Below are 20,718 nucleotides of genomic sequence, written 5' to 3' on the forward strand. Positions count from 1 at the left end.
TCTGTCAGAGATAGAACAAGGATGATGAAGGCAGAATGAAGAGGAAGGTACAGAGGAAGTGATTCAGTGTTGGAGTGTGTGTTTTACAACAGATCATCTAAGTAGCAGACGTCTAGTCGGACTGCTTGGAAACTATGAAAACATCCCAGAAAGTGGATGAGACCCTCTCCTCTCCTCTCCTCTGCTCTCCTCTCCTCTCCCCCCCTGCGCTGGGCCAAACCAGAGCATACTTGCCTGGGTCTCTGCCTGGCCTCTGCGCAGCGTTATATCGCTGTGCTCAGCACAAAACCCAAACGGAAAAATCTATGTTGTAATGAAGGTGAAACCCTTCGGGGAGCTCGCTAGCTCTAATTAACTTTTCCCTTCTTGTGAGGCTTTTCCAGTTTCCCAAACCTGGTCCATTAATCAGATTTTTTTTCTTCTTCTGTTTGCTATAAATATACAGTAGCACTGTTCAAGGGGGTGTCAGTTAGATATCTTGTATCACAAATGAGTGTTAAATATAGTGTTTGTTCAGTATAGAGGTCTCTCCAGCTCTATAATAAACATAAAACACATTTTCAGATCGTGATACACGATTTCATTCCAATCAGGAGTGAGATCTCATTCCAATCAAGAGAGAAATCTCATCGAGGGTTGAAATCAGAAGTTTAAACAAAATGAGCCGACACATTTTTGAGCTGCAACACTCTATAAGATTGAATCTGATGGGTTCTCTCTCCTGATTGGATGAAAGTGGTGTCCCAACCTGAAAATCCAGGTACCACCTCCATAAAAAACCTTTGGTTTTGAAAGAATTCTAATTAGAAGTCTAATCGGCCTGTCCCTCTGGAAGATGGGATCGGTATAAGCTTAAGTAACTTTTAGTTTCAAACGTGCCCACTAAATATGCTCTCATTGTGTTTAAAAGTGACGTGAAACTCCTGGAAACTCATGTGAGGCAAAAACTTGGAAACAAAGAAAACATACAAAGGACATGGTACAAATTTGACCAAGTGACCAATCTTGAAACTGATTGCCATCATCTGTTTCTGGGCTTTCCTGTGCAGCCAGCAGATATCTGGGCTAATGCATCGGATCAGATTTTAAACGATGATCAATGGATCATCGTTTAAAATCTGATCCGATCAGCAACTTCAGAATCGGGAAAGGAGTTCAGAGACTGGATTATTTCACAATTAGCCAGTTTACACCCCGTTAATAGTTCATCACATAGCACTGGGTTTCAAGTGTTTTCAGTATTTCAGGAAATGCATTCTACCTCTCTTGCTCCCCGCATGGACCTGGATGCTGACCTCACATCACCAATGCACCTCAATCATGAATCACGATTGGTCGGTACGATTTGGTCTACAAAATGGACTACAAACAGAAACCAGAACAATTCAGACACATATTGCCTACAGATGCATGCATTCATATGCAGAATATGTTTATACTAGACAAGAATGCATTTGTCTGTAAAACACCTCAACCATGTATTACGTTAATAGTGATGAAATTCTCCCTGGTCTAATTCTTAATGAGTCCCTGATCGAAGCGCTTGGATGGAAGGCAGCAGCATGAGGAGGAATTAAGGACCAGTAGCAGAAGCTCAGTTTAGTTCTCCAGTTTCTGCCAAAGCATTTGACAGCAGGTTTATGTTTCAGTGTTTAAGGTGGCAGGAGACCAGGCGATGTGAGGTGAACACGCACAGTATAAACACCATCATGCTGCCCTGAAATCAAAGACTCAACAATCCCCTTCCTTTGTGTTCGACAAGTACAGAGAGAGAGAGAGAGAGAGAGAGAGAGAGAGAGAGAGAGAGAATGCGATCCGTGAACGAGATTTAAGAGATCTTTAGTATAACTGAGCTTCTCACGCCAAGACCTCAGCTGTGGTAGCTGTGGTTTCTGTTTCCACTGGGGGGGGGGGGAGGAGGGGGCAGACAGACGAGAGAGAGAGAGAGAGAGAGAGAGAGAGAGAGAGAGTAAGTAAGTAATGTTCTTCTCCAGTCACTGGGAATTCATTGACACTCAAACCTGGAGCTTTCCAACTGGACCTCTCTCTCTGCTACCGCTCTTCTTCTACTGCTCCTAATCCTGCTGCTGCCTCCGCTGCATCCTGCAGGCTGACACCTCCCAGGACATCCCAGGTAGGATGCACGCTACGCTGGTCTCCTCCACGCTCTAGCACACTCTAACTAACACCTACCGTCTGGGACATCACTCGCCCTACAGCTTGTAGATCTGCTATTTTGATTGGGCGACCCGATGCGCAGCCAACTGTAAATCGGGCGTAACCAAACACACCTAACAAGACATCCCAGGTATAGGAGCCAACATGTTGCATTCATTAACGTGATCTCATAGATGGTTGCATAATAAATAAATAAAACGTCAATGGGTTTTACAGGGACAACGCGCCAGTGAATTAATGACATAAGTGCACTTATAGTGTAATAAATTATGTATGTGTTCATGTGAGTAGGGAGATGCAGTATTTTAAGTACACATTTTAGGTACACTAATAATCCCTGATGCTTCTGTAGTTAACACTGTGGTAGTATCTAAAAGACAATTTAGTACTACAGTATGGGTTTATGTACAAACTACCCACTATGTGGGTTTATATTATCACTTAGTACTATGTGAGTGTAGTATAGTATATGATAATTAAGAATAGGTGTGTTAGAAATGGTTAGTGAGTGTACTGTATCATAACTAAGACTAGTTAGTAGTATGTCATTGCGGAATTATGTTAAACTAGTTAAGGGTTGACGTTAAGAATAGTTAATGGATTTATGCTAAGAATAGTCAATGGATTGATGTTAAGACTAGATAGTACTATATTGGTTTATTTTAAGACTACTTAATATAACATAAACCCACTAGTTAATGGGTTGATGTAGACTAGTTAATGGGTTGATGTTACAGTGTAGACTAGTTAATGGGTTGATGTAGACTAGTTAATGGGTTGATGTAGACTATGGGTTGATGTTACAGTGTAGACTACCGTAGTTAATGGGTTGATGTAGACTAGTTAATGGGTTGATGTAGACTAGTTAATGGATTGATGTAGACAAGTTAATGGGTTGATGTAGAGTAGACTAGTTAATGGGTTGATGTAGACTAGTTAATGGGTTGATGTAGAGTAGACTAGTTAATGGGTTGATGTAGACTAGTTAATGGGTTGATGTAGACTAGTTAATGGGTTGATGTTAAGACTAATGTGTTCATGTTAAAACTAGTTCATGTGTTGATGTGAAGACTAGCGGTATGTGGACATGCAGGCCCAGGGACGGGGTCCGTGCTGTCAGAGGTATTTGCTGTCTGTGCAGGACGTGGGACCACCAGTACATAGTTGTGGCTGGTGGTGGTCCCACTGACGAGGCAGTGGAAAGGTCCTGAGACAAGGCATGCACGCAAACCCCACATTCCACCAAAGCTCTCCACTGGCTCCTAAATGTGTTTGATGAAATGCTGGGTTCCTATTTTAACAACACTGCAAATGTTTGCTAAATGGACACAGATGGTTCGTATGCAGCGTGAGGTGTTTGGCTGAGATCGGTGCTTTTACGAGTTTGCATGGAAACACTGGTATGATAAGTAAGGCTCCCACAGACCTCACATGCCCTCTGCCCGGTGGACCGGCTCCAGATTAGCGTCATGTTCTAATCTAAATGCTTCTCCAGGCCTGCTCCTGCCCTCATCCTCCTGACAACACAACACACCAGGTTTTGGGCTAAACACGAGTGTATACTCGGAACATTAGATGGATAAACCTTCATTGATCCCGCGAGGGACCAATGAAGCTGTCAAAGAATTACTGCAGCATGAAACACAAGACAGATAACAGACAGGGCTAAAGAGATACTTGTATCTCTATTAAATATTGATACAAATTTATTTACAAGGTGAAGAAGTTGACTTTGTGAAAAGGTGAAAAAAGGAGTGGACGTTTCGTAAAAAAGGTCTGAGGATCTCCTTTAATCACCTTTTCATAATGCCACCATCTCCATGATGCCTGGATAAGCCGAAACGTTTGTCATCCTTGTCACTATGAGGCACACTATGGAACAATAAACATTATGGACTTATATTTCTGTAGTGGGACATGGTTTGATTTGTTGAATACCTTTTCCACCTGGAAAATAAATTGGAATTTTTAGCATCCCAAGAGCCTCTACCTTTTTATGTCAGTGTATACGCCTTTTTCCCCTCCTTTTTCCTGACCTGGCTCTAGGTTTGGTAAGCTTTGAGCTTGGAGCACAGCAACATACTTTATAAGCTTATACAATTGAGGCATTTCCTCAAGGGTGATGACATCATGGTCCAGTCCTGTTTTTTTATTGGTCTGTTGCTAACAGGACTCTCTGGGCTGCTATTTGACTGCCCGGGCAACGGTCTCCTAGCAACGGCACCATGCGGGCTTTCCTCCTACTGTGGCTCCTGGCGATAGGAGACAGCAAGCCGTACGAGCCAATGGACGCCATGGACTACATGAGGAACTACGACACGATGATGGCCGACAGACCGGCCAGTCGGAGGGCGCTCGACAGACCGGCCAGCCGATGGGGGGACGACGACAACGATATTGATGATGACGACGATGATGATGATGAGGATTGTCCATCTGGGTGTACGTGTTTCCCGCACGTGGTTCAGTGTTCTGATAAGGGTAAAATACCACTTCACAGCATAACACAATATTACACTACAGTACACTACAACACCAGTGGTTCTCAACCCTCACTCACACATGTCCCCAGATGATTTAGTTAATGTGCAACATTGTTTACTGACTGAACTCAACTGTTAACAAAACTAACATAGTGTTTAAATGTATTACAGGGTATCTGCACATTTCTAAAGTGACAATTAAAGGCTTTTAAGATTCTTAAATAAAATAAATAAATAAATACAAATAAGACCATTACTGCATCAAAAGTAATCAACAAACTAGAGATCGAAAAGTATCGGATCGGCCCTTATTTGTCATATCGGTATCGGTGAATATGCCTGTCTAACCACCGATCCGACACAGGGGTAAGGGGTTGACACTATGGCAGGTAAATACAATGTTGGAGTTAGCTTTCAAGTTGCACGAACTGCAAGTGCATTTGAGTGAGGAGTCTGCTATAAACACAACACAAGATATATAGCTAGATAGCTATAAACATAACATGAGATCACGACACTGGTATCGGTATTCGGTATCGGTATCGGATCGGATCGGAAGCGAAAAAAGTGTATCGGGACATCCCTACAACAAACTACGGTATACTATAAAAACTGGTCAAAGATTGGCCACATTGTCAAATAGAGAAAGTGGCAAAAAGTTTGACAATAGCTGATCTGCACTACACAACATAACCACGTCAAGTTCCACATGTTAACCCGCCCCTCTTTTCACCCATTGGTTGCTGTTGCACAGTTGGACAAAAATCCTAATTGTCAAATATTATCAGAAAGAGGTAATCATTGCGAAAAAGCCGATCTACAAAGTCACATAGACTAGAGTCTAGTCTATGTGACTTTGTAGATCGGCTTTTTCGCAATGTATTGTCTAGTCACTAGACAATACATTTGGCTATTTTCACAATATTTATCTGTGGAACAGAGTGAAACTAAATGTAATGCCTCAACTCCAACAATTCCTGGGCGTCCGCAGTTCAAATATGATTATTTTGGGGGGCAAAATGTCCATGCTACTGTATTTATTTTTTATTGTGCTCACATTTGTGTGTGTGTGTCTCTCTCTCTACAGGTCTGATCTCCATTCCAGAGAAGATTCCAGAGGACACGCGGATGATTGACCTCCAGAACAATGACATCACTGACATCAAAGAAAACGACTTCAAAGGCCTGAAAGACCTCTACGTAAGCCTAAGTCCCTGTGAACCGGTTCCATCACATTTGGATCCGTTTCCAGAACAGTTTTTAAGTTTCCTTAACATATAATTATTTTAAAGTCACAAAGATAATATTTGCACTCCCTTAGAAGAAATATCCCACATGTAACAGTTTGACATACAGTACAGCCCTTGTCAGAGAACTATGGCAGTGTAAAAATAGTAATAATAATCATTCATCTTAGAATAAATAAATGTGTGTGTGTGTGTGTGTGTGTGTGTGTGTGTGTGTGTGTGTGTGTGTACTTCTGTAATCCACGTAACTCAAGAACTGTTCACCCCACCAACTTCAAATTTGACACACACACGTTCCTGTGTCCTGCCTTGAGTCAGTGTCCAGAACCGCCACAAAATGCTCTGGGACTTCCTGTAGAAGTCCCAGGCTCTGCCTCAGCCAATTGATTGCCATGGCAACCCCACACCTGCCATTTAATTACTTAACCAGACCACTTTTCACAGTCAGTTTGCACTCTTCAAAATGATGACAGGCAGACGGACTCGACATAGCGAGACTCATAGCGAGGGTTCACGGATGTTCCCTCCCTGCAGATATTGTGTTGAAGTCATTATTGATCGCCCAGCCTTAGTTCCAAGTAACAGGGACGTGTAATCATAAGTCAACAATGTTGACTCATGATTGACTCATGATTGAGGATGACTGTCATCCTTACAAACGGCATAGAATATTTCTAGTCAGTGATGAGCTACTTGAAAGGCAGTGTAGTGTAACATGTGTTATGAAATATGAACAGCAAGTTGCAAGTTATCTACAAGCTCATGTGTGCTTGTAGATCTGCTATTTTCAAAGGATTTTTATACATTTGAAAACTGAAATGGGATATTCTGCATAATGAGTACTGTCTACTTTTGGTACTTTAAGTACATTTTGATGCCAGTACTTTTACTCACGTATTTTTTTTTTATTCCAGACTCGTACTTGTAACTTGTAAGTATTTCTACATTGCAGTTTTGATACCGTTTTTAAAAAAGTACTTTTTTCCACTACACCGTCCCAGAAATCAGTATATTACAACTATTTACGACTTGATAGCCTGGCGACGACAGTCTGCAGCGCTGTGGGGAAAAGGCTGGTTTTAGAAGTCAGAAGCTTAACCTTCCCCCAAACGACCACCACATCACTCGTCCTGTATTTGTAACAAACAATGGACAGAGGGCAAGTCTGAAATTGTTTGATGAGGAATGTTTGGTTGTGAGCACGCAGTGAACAAAGATCTCACCATTCCTAAAACCCCAGTCAGACTGTATGGAGTCTTTGTACCACCATGAACCAAGTGGGCTGGTAGCCTGGTACTCAAACATTTCAGGAGACGCCCTGACAAGGTCACGAACAGACAGAGGATTATTGTCTCATTACATATACTGCATACTGTCCTGGATTCAGCCTTAAAAGACCTCTCGGCCTGTCTGTCTGTCAACTCTGTTTTTAATGGCTCCAACATCACATGATGCACTGCATTTGTACGGCTACATTCACATGAAAGAGGCATGTAAAATGTAAATACAAAACATATTGTGATCAGAGGATGGCAGAAGTCCAGATAGTCTGTGGGATAATTATCTCCATTCCTCTACACAGCATTACACCATCTGTCGGTCCTACAGAGAAAAACAATACGGTCTGTCTGTCGGTCTCTCCGTCTGTCTGTCCAACACTGTCTGTCCTACCAGTGATGGAAGAATAACTTATTTCACCCATTAAGACCTGATGCTGATTCTACAAATCTCTACTAAATCAGTTTTTCTGAACAACCCGTTTTGAAAAAGACCTTTTTATATCAAGGACATGAAAAAGTCAAAGCGAATATTTGATTAAAAAATGTTTTTTTGAAAGCACAATCACATTAATGCATTATAATTAGTAATGCATTCATGTATTCATCACTTTAATGTTGTAGTGTGTAAATGTGGCATTTACTTTAATTACTGTTACTGCTGGCCAAGCCTAACCTAATAACGCTAATAATAATATTGTACATCATCATTTGTATAAATAATCTAAATCGGCAAGTGACTATAGTAGCTAAAGGCTGTGAAATAATAGGGTAAAAAGTACCAGCCTCTGAGAAGAATGTAATTGTAAATGTAAGTATAATTGAAAATTATACTGAATCTTGCCCCCTACTACCCTATATTACGCTAAAATAAATTAAAACTAACACTCAAACTAATGAAACTATACTAAAACTAGTCTTTTAAAAAGCAACAATATAGATATTAGCAAACTAAACTGAAAATAAAAAGGCAAAATGGAAAGAAAAAAATAATAACCAAATTCTAAATTCTAAACTATAATAACCTGGGACAGTTACAGGAAGGACTCAACATCTGCTGTCTGGATGAAGGTCTTTGATTGCAACGTTGGCTTCCAGCTGGAACTCAAACCACAGCATGCCGTCATCAAAGCACCAATCACACGCAAACATGTGCTTAAATCATCAAAAATGTTTTAAAGGTGTAATCCATCCAAATAACAACAGTGCAGCAGTGTGGTCTTACTGTATATTGTACTTGTCTTTTCGTCCCAGGCTCTGTACCTGATCAACAACAAGTTGTCCAGTATTCATCCCAAGGCGTTTAAGGACCTGGGCCGTCTCAGGCTGCTGTATCTGTCCTACAACCTGCTGACTCAGATCCCTGCCAACCTGCCCCCCAACATCCTGGAGCTCCGCTTCCATGAGAACAGGATCAGCAAAGTCCAGAAGGAAGCCTTCAAAGGCCTGAGGAGCCTCAACGTGCTCGGTAAGGACACACAGTTCACAGTTGTCTCTAGTCTAGAGCAGTGGTTCTCAACCTTTTCAGGCTGCGACCCCCCAAAATAATAAGGGGGCTTTGGAAAAGCGTTGTTGGCTTTTACATATGAGACAAATGCACTTGGAATGGGAAATAGAGGGGTAGATGTAATTGGTATAGGGTCTGTCTGTCTGTCTGTCTGTCTGTCTGTCTGTCTGTCTTTCTAATGCTACTGATGTTTGTGTGCAAGTATGACATTATGGGTTTGATCAGACAGGCCCTTTTTTATATCAATCAATCAATTCACCTTAATTCAAGTGGCAGAAAAAATAGTTTTTCATATTTAAATTATATTGTTTTAGGGGCATGTCATGTGATCTACCTGAACAGCCTTTGTGATCTACTGGTAGATCACGATCTACCTTTTGGGCACTCCTGATCTAATGTAATCCTTTTTTTTATATATATTTTTTATCCCACGATTTTGTAACCCATTTTTCACCCCTGTGCCAATCATCTACTGTGATCCTGGGCTCTACACACCCTCCGCCAACCTGGGGAGAGCAACAGACTTAACTCATGCTCCCTTCATGCCTGAGTGTCCAAGTTGCTCCTTTACACCTGACAGGGGGGAGTTTCCCTGGTTGGACGTAGCGCGTGGAAGGAACACGTTATTCCAACCAGTTCCTTTCCCCTCCATCAGGCGCCCCGGCTGGCCAGGGGGAGGCAGTTTAGAGACCAGGATCACTGCATGTTTTTGTGAGGGTACCTACCCTAGGGGACACGGGGAGAACATGCAAACTCCACACAGAAAGGCCCTTTCGCCAACCCCGCCTTCAGGTATGGGCACTGATGACGCGGAGGAGGAAACACGCCGCCAGCACCCACAGTGCCCCGAGCGGGAATCGAACCCAGGACCTTCTAGCTGTGAGGCGACAGCACTACCAACTGTGCCACCGTGCCCCGTATCTAATGTAATCCTGGGCGCTACACTTCCTCTGCCAACCTGGGGTGTCCAAGCTGCTTCTTTTCACCTGACAGGGGGGGAGTTTCCCCAGCTGGACGTAGTGTGTGGAAGGAACACGTTATTCGTTAGTCGTTCATTAAACGTAACCGAGGGAAAGTTGTCATGATGACGAATGATGTCTTTTTGTTCTCCTTCAGAGTTGGGAGCCAACCCTCTGGCCAACAGTGGCATCGAGTTGGGAGCGTTTGATGGAGTGGCCACTCTGTACCTGGGCATATCTGAGGCCAAGCTCACTGCTATACCAAAAGGTAAACTAACTAATAATTGATGTGGTGACCCCATGAACAACACAGGACTGTGATTGTACTGGTCAGCTCGCCCAGTGACCAACAGTAATACTGTGATTGTACTGGGCAGCTGCCAATGACCAACAGAACAAGAACGTAAAAGGGAAGTTTTGATCAGTCAACTTACATCTGGTTGTGTGTGTGTGTGTGTGTGTGTGTGTGTGTGTGTGTGTGTGTGTGTGTGTGTCTGTGTTAGACTTGCCTTCCTCCATGACGGAGCTTCAACTCGACTACAATAAGATCTCAAAGGTGGAGATAGAAGACTTCAAAAGATTTAAAAACCTACAGAGGTACAGTATGCATAGTACAGTACATGTACCAGAGGCTGGATTCACACAATTCCATTAAGAACAGATGGTTGGAATAGAATTTGCCGTAGGTTTGAACGAGGGGTCTTCAGCTTTTCTTTTCCTAAATCTTTCAATACAACTTGATAAAAGCAATAACTGAACTGGCACAAAGGACCTACTGCTGCACGTTGTCCGAGATAATCAACGACTTAGGTGTGTTTTAAAGGACATTAATGTGCGGTGTGATGGTAAACCCAACGTGCGCCCCAACATTAGAAACCTTGGCGTTCAGTTTGATCAATCAATGCACCTTGACATTCATATTAAAAAAATTACCCAATTACATGTTTTTTCCACCTTCAAAATATCAGATCAATAAAGTACTATAGACAAATAACAGTTAAAGGACCACTTCACCACTTTTCAACTTCTCTTCCTATAATTGGTCCTAACTAATGTTAATGATAAAATACCACATTTTTTTCCTACTCAGTCTGTGTCTCATAGGAAAGCTGTGGGCAGTTCAGAAACCTGTCCACCAGTGACATCATCAATGGTAAATCCAAGCTAATAGAAACGGCAGGCTTTCTTTTCCTGAAAAGTTGCAATGCAAAAGTTGAAGCCATCGTTCTCACAATAATAAAAATCTAAATATTTTAAAACAAATCTTCTTTAAAAAAAAAAGCTGCCTAATTATGATGTCACTGGTGGACGGGTGTCCGAACTGCCCAAAGCCCTCCTATGAGACACAGACTGAGTAGGGAAAAAATGGTTGTGTTTTATCATGAAGAGATGTTGAAAAGTGGTGAAGTGGTCCTTTAAAAGTCCACACTAATTATCCATAATGTATAAATGATGGATAAGGGGTCAGGACAACGAGGCCTTTTCTTGGAGGGGTCAGAATACAATTTGGACTTAAACTGTTATTCGTCTATAGTTTATTGTATCACACACTGTACTAGAAATGATAGTTATTCTGACAGGCAACCAGCCAGTTTGAAAATGGCTTGCCTACTACTGTGAGTTGGAAATACAGTAGACCTGGAGACAGAGTGGACAAATGTCCTTTCAGTTGGAAGGTTCATAGGAGTACTATTGTACCAATACTACAGTGTAGTATTGGCATAATTCCATTACAGTGCTGATGTGATGAAATTAAACCAGCGTGTTCATTTGTTTACCATTGCTATGATTAGCCAGAGGTTAGATAGCTATTATTGCTGCTGACCACTGGTATTTCCACGACAGTATGCATTTAGATTAGAATGTATACTGTATGTATGGTTACACTTGAGCTGAAACCAGTATTCCTCCAGAACCCTAATAGTGATATACACAGTACTGCATGTATCTGCAGTTCCAGTTTGTACCTTAACGGTTGAATGTTCCATCTTTCCACGGGCGTCAATGAAGCGATCATACACTCGAGGGTGTGCTTTACCATCATTATTGGCAAAACAGTGATGCGGTCAAGCACACTGTTCCCTAAGTATCACTGAAGTGCCAATGATGACGGTTCAGAACACCCTCAAGTGTAATATTGTGATTATTTAAGTAACCAACAAAATACAACATGTAATCAAAAGGTATAGTCATATTGTGGGAATGTGGGCCAATTCGCTGTGTAATCTTACTTTTCCTGGAAATAAAGCAGAGACATTAACTAGTCCCTGTTAGTGTTGACTCAGCCAGTCCAATCCCATTGAGATTACTCTGCTTTTGTTATTTTCTTTCCACCTTTATTTTACCAGGAATAGTCCCATTGAGATTTAAAAATTTCTTTGGCAAGGGAGTCCAGGCCAAAACAGCAGCCCATTAAGTTTCACATAAAATAACACAAAAAACATAAAGCATGAGATCTAAAAAACAGAACAGATTAGTGCCGTTCAATGCCAGGAAATGTGCAGACGGTCATAGTTCTTTATCCTATTTTTTTTAGGGGCTCTCAGACAAACGTTAGAAGTCCATAGACTTGGTTGCCACATGACATCACGACTCACGAGTGAAAGCTAGACGTTGGAGGGGAGAAACTACGATTTACTAATGTGTTGCGTTTAAGACAAATATTCAATTATACTGTATAATGTTTCACTTTAAGTAATTCTATGCAATGTTTGTATTTCTGTTCACTTTAGAAAGGCTTTGCATTATTGTGAAGGTGTGTACAAGACAGTCCAATTATTTTGAAAACTTTGATGCAGCAGTACACAGAGAAGACAGACATGTTCAGAAAACCTGCCGAAACCTGTCGATCCGCCACGTCGATTACGCCTCATGACATGTCACGCCACCATATATGGTTGACACTCCATATATGACGGCCATATAGGCGGCAAGACCATCTCCATATATGAAGATCACGACACTGACCTCATCAAACACTGGATAGCCATACATGGAGAAGTCATCACCTAGGTCTGCATATATGGAGCCTATATGGAACTCTATATACAGTATGTACTGACCTCAAACCTCAATCCCTCAGCTCCATATATGGAGCTGACCTGTTCTGACATTCCATATGTTGATCTGACCTCATCAAACCCTGTACACACAAGACACGCTCCATATATGGCTAGTATTCACAATTCATTCCATATGATGATGACCCTCCATGCCAAAACACTCGCCCAGCAGTCTGCCGTCACCCAGGCGGATGCTTCTCGCCCTCAGGGCGTCTTACTGGTTACCTTGAACTGTGTTCAGGTTATTTTGCTACTCACCTGTGAAGAAATCGGTCGGACTAATGAGAAGTCGGAACAATGACATGTTACCAGTCCCTACACTGACCGAGAACAGTACAACTAATAATACTACTAATGTACTGACTATTCTAAGTAAGTATTCTGAGAGAGTCTGGAAGAATGTTTGTAGGAGGGGAGTGGGAGGAGCCGACATGTGACGACACACGGGGCACGCGGCAGACGTTTGCAGCCACAGGGTGATGCAGCGTCTGTGGTAACCATGGTTACAGGACAAACGAGTGTACACCTCCCCTTCAATGTAGTCACTACAGCAGATGCTACAGGAGTTTTCCACAGACTCACGGACGCTCATATGTGGCAGACTGTGTATTAGATGCTCACTGGCTGGTGGAATCGCTGGGTAAAACTCTGCAGCCAGGTCCACACCCGGGTTGACATGTGCCTCCATGGACTCAATGATGGCCTGATGTTCCAGCCGATGATCCTCTACTGGCAGTTCCTGAGCCCGCCTTATCTCCAGGTCCTGTGCCGGCCTCATGACCCGTGCCAGACTCATGTCCACTTCCTGTGACGGACCCAGCTCCATTTCCCGTGCCCACCTAATCTCATCTCCCAGTTCCCACCTAATCTCATCTCCCAGTGCCCACCTAATCTCATCTCCCAGTGTCCACCTATTTTCATGTCCCAGTGTCCACCTAATCTCATGTCCCAATGTCCACCTAATCTCATGTCCCAGTGCCCACCTCTGCCACCTCTGTGCCAGCCTCATGTCTCGTTCCAGTGCACACCTCAGTCGCAGCCGTGCCCGCTTCACCTTATCCCATTCCCACCTCATCTTCCTCACCCGTGTCAGCCTCTGATGTGTTGACAAAACACGTGTGAAGTGACGGGGTGCAATATTTATATTTATATTACTTACATGACATCACATGACGTTTACTGCTGTAAACAAACATTACAAGTCCATAGACTTGGTTGACATTCTGTTTGTTAAAAGTGCTCTAAAAACATTAGTCCATAGACTTGGCTGCCATATGACATAATTTCAAAACCCAGACGTTGGAGGTGTAAGCAGACCTCAAAAGTGCCCTCTGCAAATTTGGTCTGGCATCGCTCAGTTGTGATCGGATTTCACTCATTCTGAAATTTCCCTTTGGAAATGCAGGTTCCACACAGAGATTCCAGACTAAAATCTGAGCAGTGATATTAGTCTGGCCATGCTAGGCTAGTGTTGTATCATTAACACACGTCTGAGCAGCTCAGATGATGATGTCAGAGTGGGAGGAGAGTACATTGAGGATTTGTCCAGGCTGTTGACTTTAAAATTTCTAATCCGTGGTAGTCGAATTTATATAGTGATTAGGCAGCGCTCAAATCTTTGTTGTATAAGGATTGTATCCTTATCCTTCTGATTGTCTGTCTGTCTTATTTGTTTTTATGCATGCCTGTCTGTCCGTGTGTAGGTTGAGTCTGGGTTTTAACCAGATCAAGTCTGTAGAGAATGGAAGTCTGGCTTCCATCCCAAACGTCAGAGAAGTCCACCTGGAGAACAACAAACTGAAAAAGGTCCCCCCTGGTCTAAGCTCCCTCAGGTACCTGCAGGTACGTTGCACCTGGTCTAAAGGTCCCCCCTGGTCTAAGCTCCCTCAGGTACCTGCAGGTACGTTGCACCTGGTCTAAAGGTCCCCCATGGTCTAAGCTCCCTCAGGTACCTGCAGGTACGTTGCACCTGGTCTAAAGGTCCCCCCTGGTCTAAGCTCCCTCAGGTACCTGCAGGTACGTTGCACCTGGTCTAAAGGTCCCCCCTGGTCTAAGCTCCCTCAGGTACCTGCAGGTACGTTGCACCTGGTCTCTCAGGTATCGCCACATTATAGCTCCAGATACCTCCAGGTCAGGGATGGTCACCACAGTAAACGTGCTCCATCGTTAGTCACCGAGTATTTAGGCATCATTATCATCAATGCCATATATGGTGATATTTCGGATAAATATTAGACACATCCTTTCTATGTGACTTGTTGTACTCACAATATTGTAACTAAGTAGTATTGTAACTAATTGACCTTTACAGGTCAACACAAGATGATATTTTATATCCCTATGGAACGATGAGATGTTATTCACCCCATTGTGTGTCTCCCCAGGTGATGTTTCTTCACGGTAATAAAATCAACTATGTTGGGGTGAATGACTTCTGCCCCAGCAGGGACAGCGATAAGAAGAGCCAGTACAGCAGCATCAGTCTGTTCGCCAACCCAGTGAGATACTGGAACATTCCGCCCACCACGTTCCGCTGCGTGGCGGGAAGCCGCGGTGTCCAACTGGCATCCAACTTCAGGAGGAAGTAGGATGTCTATGCCACAAGCTAGAACAATGACGGTGCGTTCAAAACCCTGAGGGACAAATAATTACAAAACTGTGTTTTTTTTTTTAAATATAGATGCAGTTGTTAAAGGACGATTTCACCCATTTTAAACCTATGTAATGCTCATAATATGGAGACAAAATTATTCTTACTCCGTTTGTGTCTCAGAGGAAGGCTGTGGACAGTTCATAAAACCGCCTAGCAGTGAACATCATCGTCACAACAACATTCGTATTAACGTGAGAACAATGGCTTCCATTATAGCATACTAACTTTCTGGGATCATTATCACCCCAAGGACCCTATAGAAAGGATAGAATTGAAAGTCTGCAGTTACTTACTATTCGTTTGGATTCCCACATTGATGATGCCACTGGTAGGTGGGTTTCTGAACTGCCCACAGCCCTCCACTGAGACACAGAGTGAGTAGGCAAAAATGCTACCATATTATAATGGTAGCATTAGTGAGGACCTTTAGGTTGTAATAATTACAGTATGAAGATAAAGCAGGTGAAGTCGTCCTTTAAGATTGCCACCTGATGTTAAGACTGACACCTTGTGTCACCTGGTGTCAATCAGAATGTCAGCTATATTGTCACATCATACTGTAGGTTTACAGCGGTAAACTATTAATTTGATGATGCCTCATTAATACAGGTTGAAGCTTTTAGTCACAGCTAAAAACAACATTTCTGTGTTCATGTGCTTATGACTCGAACAGCAGTTTAAACTCACGTGAATTAGCTAATCCCACAAAATAAACACTCTGGGTATGCAAGGACCTTACATCTATAAATGCACCAAGTCTCTGTGTGTGTGTGTACGTCTGTAATCCACGTAACTCGAGAACTCCTTGCCCCACCGACTTCAAATTCGACACACGTGTTCCACACCACCACAGGGGGTGCAGTGCCTGGTGTTGAGTCGATCGGACCCACGGTTGTCCAGAACCGCCCCAAAAAAGTATCTGCCCGGGGTTTGGACAGGGCCCATGTCCAGTGTCCGTATATGGAGCTGGTCTGTTCTGACATCATTCTGACGTCTGCATAGACTCCATATTTGGGCATGCCTGACAAAGAACCCCATATATGGACATAAAAGGGACACAGGCATAATATCTAGGTGGGGCATGCATTTCAAACTTGCATCGTTCCAAGTAGGCCAGTGCCTAACGGACACCACTGTAGAGGCTCCAACAGGCACCGCTCTAGTTAGATAAAACTGACTTTTAAGGCAGTGGTTTTCAAAGTGGGGTCCGGTGACTCCTAAGGGTCCTTGGGGGGTTCCAGGGGGTCCCACTCCCAACTAAATGTGTTAATACAGCATCACAATTATTTTAACCATTGTATACAAGCAATTAACACGAGAACAATGGAGAACATCTGCTATTACTTTTATTCAAAACATTTTCAGATGGGTGGTCCACGACCAAATATATCAATACGGGGGTCCTGATGTTTAAAAAAAAGAACTACTGTAATACAGCTAGCCTTTTGCTAATGAACAGACCTGATGTCCCCATGCAATAAGTAATGTTTTAATAACGTACAGTATTATTTTGTTTCCTCCATGTCCTATGAATTCAGTTCAGGCCGGGTGTGTTTGGTTACCGGGATGCATTCCGCTGTTGTTGATGAATAATGACGACCTGTGTGGTTTTGATGATATTATGGGTTTACAGACAGCTTAAAAATGGTTCCAATAGACATAAATGACGCAGACGTGGGTTCTTGCTGGGACAATTAAGGCCGTGTTCACACACTGCGTTTTGCAAGTGGAAAAATGCATTTTGTGCCAGTATGGAAAAAATAACAACAGCACAAGTGCATTGCGACGTACAGCTCAGTTTTGAGTTTGTGATCCTAGTTATCCTACTGTGAGCAGTTCATCATAACCACTAGACCAGTGGCTTTCACAGTTTTTGTGCCCAAGACAGACACACTACTAGTCAAGTCAAAATGCAGTAAAGTCAAAATCCAGTCCCACACACCTGCATTCAGGGAAAATAGAAGATCTACAAGCTCACAACCATGTGACAGGTTGTTAGCTTAAAATAGATATGCGGTGGTAAAGGATCCCATTCATCCCAACTACCGTAGTTTTGACGAATGGGATGCTTTAGGATTTCAACGATTCCAATTGCTTAACGATTCTACAGGTGGTTCCGATAGGACACAACACTAGTTAACTTAACTTACAGGTCTAAAACTCTGAGTGTACAAATGGAACCAAACTGACTCCTACGGGTCTGTTGTAACTGCTCACTAACAGGTCCATTCATACTTTAACAACTCAACCTATGCTGTCTCTCCAGGTCTCTGATTGGCTTGTGAGTATGGGGTCAAGCGTGTCACTTCCTGTAGCTAAGCCAGAGGAAGCTAGCTGAAGCAGATCTGAGTGAGATGACAGCGGGACAACCTAACATCACCACAACGCGGCCCAAGCAACCAGCTTCCTATTCTGATAAATATCCACCGTCATTAATAACACAATTGTTTACAGGGAAATGATATTTGAAAGAGAAATATTTGTAATGTAGCGTTTGCCTCTCCTATCAAGAGTGTTTTCCAGCATTCTTAATGAAATGAAAGGTTTCTGACACACCAGTAGGCCTATATACAATTTTTTAGCAAAGAGATTTGGTCTTAGTGGACCATACAGAGCCCTGGAGGACCAGAGTTAAATACGTATATAGGGTTTATAAGTGGTTAAAAATAACTGTTGAACTTTGATGATGTTTGGGGTGTGGTGGTCACGGCTGTTTTGGGTTTTGTAAATTTATATTTAGTCAGAATCCACTTTGTCCGTGCATGCATGTAAGTGCACAACCCAAACCTCTACCAAAGTTTAATTGGCGCTTTAAAGACGCTACCATCGTGGAAGAGTCATCAGAATCTTGGGGAACCACTAGACTTTAGAAAGAGCTTTGCTATAGTTCATGTTACACAAGAGAAAGAGCTTTGCTATAGTTCATGTTACACAAGAGAAAGAGCTTTGCTATAGTTCATGTTACACAAGGCTTTACACCAAAGACAAGCTCACTGCATCACTCAGCCTATTCAGTTGCACTCATCATCAATAAACATCCAGCCACAACACAAGCCATCCAACAGCAACCCCCAGTGGTAGACATAAGTGGTACACATGAGACCAAATGGAATGAAACCAATAAGCATTGGTTGAATGCTATAGTTACACAAGGCTTTCCCACCAAAAATAACTGATCTACAAGCTCTGATCAGCTATTTTTGGTGTGAGACACCATCATGCAAATAAGTATATAGAACTGAGCACAAAGGTGATGCCTCTGTAGTGGAATTATAATTTCACATGTTATTCAATTATTTTGTTACTTAGAATAGACAACATCAAACTGAACAGGCTACAAGTACGTATAAAAGAAAATAATTGAGAATAAACATTTACTGAGAGTTTGTTTCCTTTTATTTTATATAAATAATGACTTATTTTAGCATCATCAGGTGTGATCAAGTTGATATCGGTATTTTTAGGTTTTATTTTTTACATTCTGACACTGAATCAAACAACATTCAGACCTGCATTTAAACCTGCATGTATGTATGGCGGAACAGCTTATAAGTGACACAGGCATTATTCATTCTAGTATAATCACTTGCAAATTGTTGTACAATCTATATAATATCTCACTGCATGTCTCTCTGTATGAAACGTGTTTTTCTTTTTACAAGCAGTTGCTACAGCATATGTTTTACATTTCTGTGTTTTTGGTTTTTTTGCATAATGTATGTTATAATTCCATGGTTCTAGAAAGTTCTACTCTCAACCTGAAAAACACCCGGAATTCAATGTTGTTTCTTTCTGTTGGTGTTCAACAGATGGGAGGCAGAGGAAGTAGTCCTAGATCAACTAAACACCACACCAGACCACAGTGCTACTAGTGTTGTAGTAATCAGCTGACATGGTGCTATATTTATTCTGTATGAGTCAATAAAGCTCACACTGCCTCCCACCCCTGACTTGTCTCGATGCTTGGCTATCATAGAAATCTTGTAGCCTATGTTCAAAACGGTTACTTTTCAGAAAATGGAGAAGAATAAAAGAATAACGTGTTTTGTTCCAATGGATCCAAGTATAGTTATTATTAGGCATGTATTGATATATCGTATAGCGATATATCGATATTAATCCCGACGATATGAATCAATTTATTGAAATAAAAATAAAAACATTGATTTTCAATTATTATAAAAAAAAATTAGGGGGGCTAGTGCATTATGGTGTGTGATGTGAAATGTGAGCTTTAGTCATATTCCATCATATTCAAGTGCTTTTGGAGAGAAATGAGTCACTTTCAGTAGTAGAGCACTGTAGAGGGGAGCTGTGCCCAGGTGATGATGGTCGTTGATGCTCATCAAGGAAGGCAATTATGTTTCTGCACTGTCAAAAGTAATGCTACTTATTTTTCAATGTAGTTATATAATTCTTTTTTAAATGCTCAGGGGGGGGGGGGGGGGGAGATAAATTATATTTAAAAAAAAAAGTTTAAAATATTGTGAAAAATCTTATTGTGAACCTCATATCGTGATACGAATCATATCGTGAGTTGAGTGAATCGTTACATGTCTAGTTATTATATTTAGTCTCAAGCTCTTGGCCTGGCCACCCCTGTTTTGAAAAATGTTAACACACTAAACTAAATATTTTCTTTTTCCTTTTTTTAACAGAATTCTCAAATAGAATATCTACAATGGATACAATAGCAGATGATCTACAAGCTAAAATATGGCATAAATGTATGAAAAAAACAACTGGTGTGACGTGTTGTGATCTTGTAGATGTGCTATTTTCACTATACATTTGTGACACAGTATGGCTTTAATTAATTTACGAAAAAACATAAAATCTGTGTCTCTGTGTCTGTATGTTAAGCTGCACAACAGTGACACTTGGTGGTGACAATATGCTATTTCCATGATCGGACCCAAGGACACAGCCAGGGACCCATTGACACACATAGCAGTCTATAGGAGAGGTTGCACAACTCAAAAAGTTGAAGTATGGAGATACAAGGTTTCTTTCGGACAGCAACTTAAAAAAAGGCTGATGCACACCTCAAAAGGTAGGTGACTGGTGCGCAGTGTAAGACAAAGTGCACGTGGTATGGTATATTAAAAAGAGGATCTCTGAATGAAAAATCACACCCGTGTGAACTGAGTGGTGCAACTCCCCTCCCCCCCCCCCCCTCCTCTCTCTCTCTCTGTCTCTCTCATTAGCAGGCAACAGTGCAGCACTATCTCACTCTCTGTTTCTGGCACAACAGCGCCCCCTACTGGTACTAATAGTGTACTAATGGTGCTCACAGTCACATAGGTGCATGGGTGGGTGAACCAACACATAGGCGGGTGAACACGGACATTG

General features: G+C 42.1%; 2 protein-coding genes across 2 annotated transcripts in view; one reads left to right on the top strand and one right to left on the bottom strand.

Annotated features, from left to right (window-relative positions):
- Window positions 1-20,718, bottom strand: part of cenpp (centromere protein P) — a 106,063-nt gene that overhangs the window by 36,543 nt on the left and 48,802 nt on the right. The gene's annotated exons all lie outside the window — the stretch shown is intronic.
- On the top strand, window positions 1,939-19,309 carry aspn (asporin (LRR class 1)). Its single transcript, XM_080788861.1, has 9 exons — window positions 1,939-2,134; window positions 4,349-4,659; window positions 5,749-5,861; window positions 8,440-8,653; window positions 9,809-9,919; window positions 10,155-10,248; window positions 14,417-14,555; window positions 15,098-15,332; window positions 17,633-19,309. Exons 2-8 carry the CDS (start codon window positions 4,404-4,406, stop codon window positions 15,299-15,301), a joined length of 1,131 nt encoding a protein of 376 aa, XP_080644987.1. The 5' UTR covers window positions 1,939-2,134; window positions 4,349-4,403; the 3' UTR covers window positions 15,302-15,332; window positions 17,633-19,309.

This window comes from Protomyctophum bolini (genome assembly GCF_963924005.1).
Source record: "Protomyctophum bolini genome assembly, chromosome: 2".
NCBI lineage: Eukaryota > Metazoa > Chordata > Actinopteri > Myctophiformes > Myctophidae > Protomyctophum > Protomyctophum bolini.

Excerpts from the sequence above, each read along its gene's own strand:
- aspn (XM_080788861.1), top strand. The coding sequence starts at position 4,404 with ATGCGGGCTTTCCTCCTACTGTGGCTCCTGGCGATAGGAGACAGCAAG. Across the intron at positions 5,862-8,439 it reads AAGGCCTGAAAGACCTCTAC|GCTCTGTACCTGATCAACAA; the intron begins GTAAGCCTAAGT and ends TTTTCGTCCCAG. Across the intron at positions 14,556-15,097 it reads GCTCCCTCAGGTACCTGCAG|GTGATGTTTCTTCACGGTAA; the intron begins GTACGTTGCACC and ends GTGTCTCCCCAG.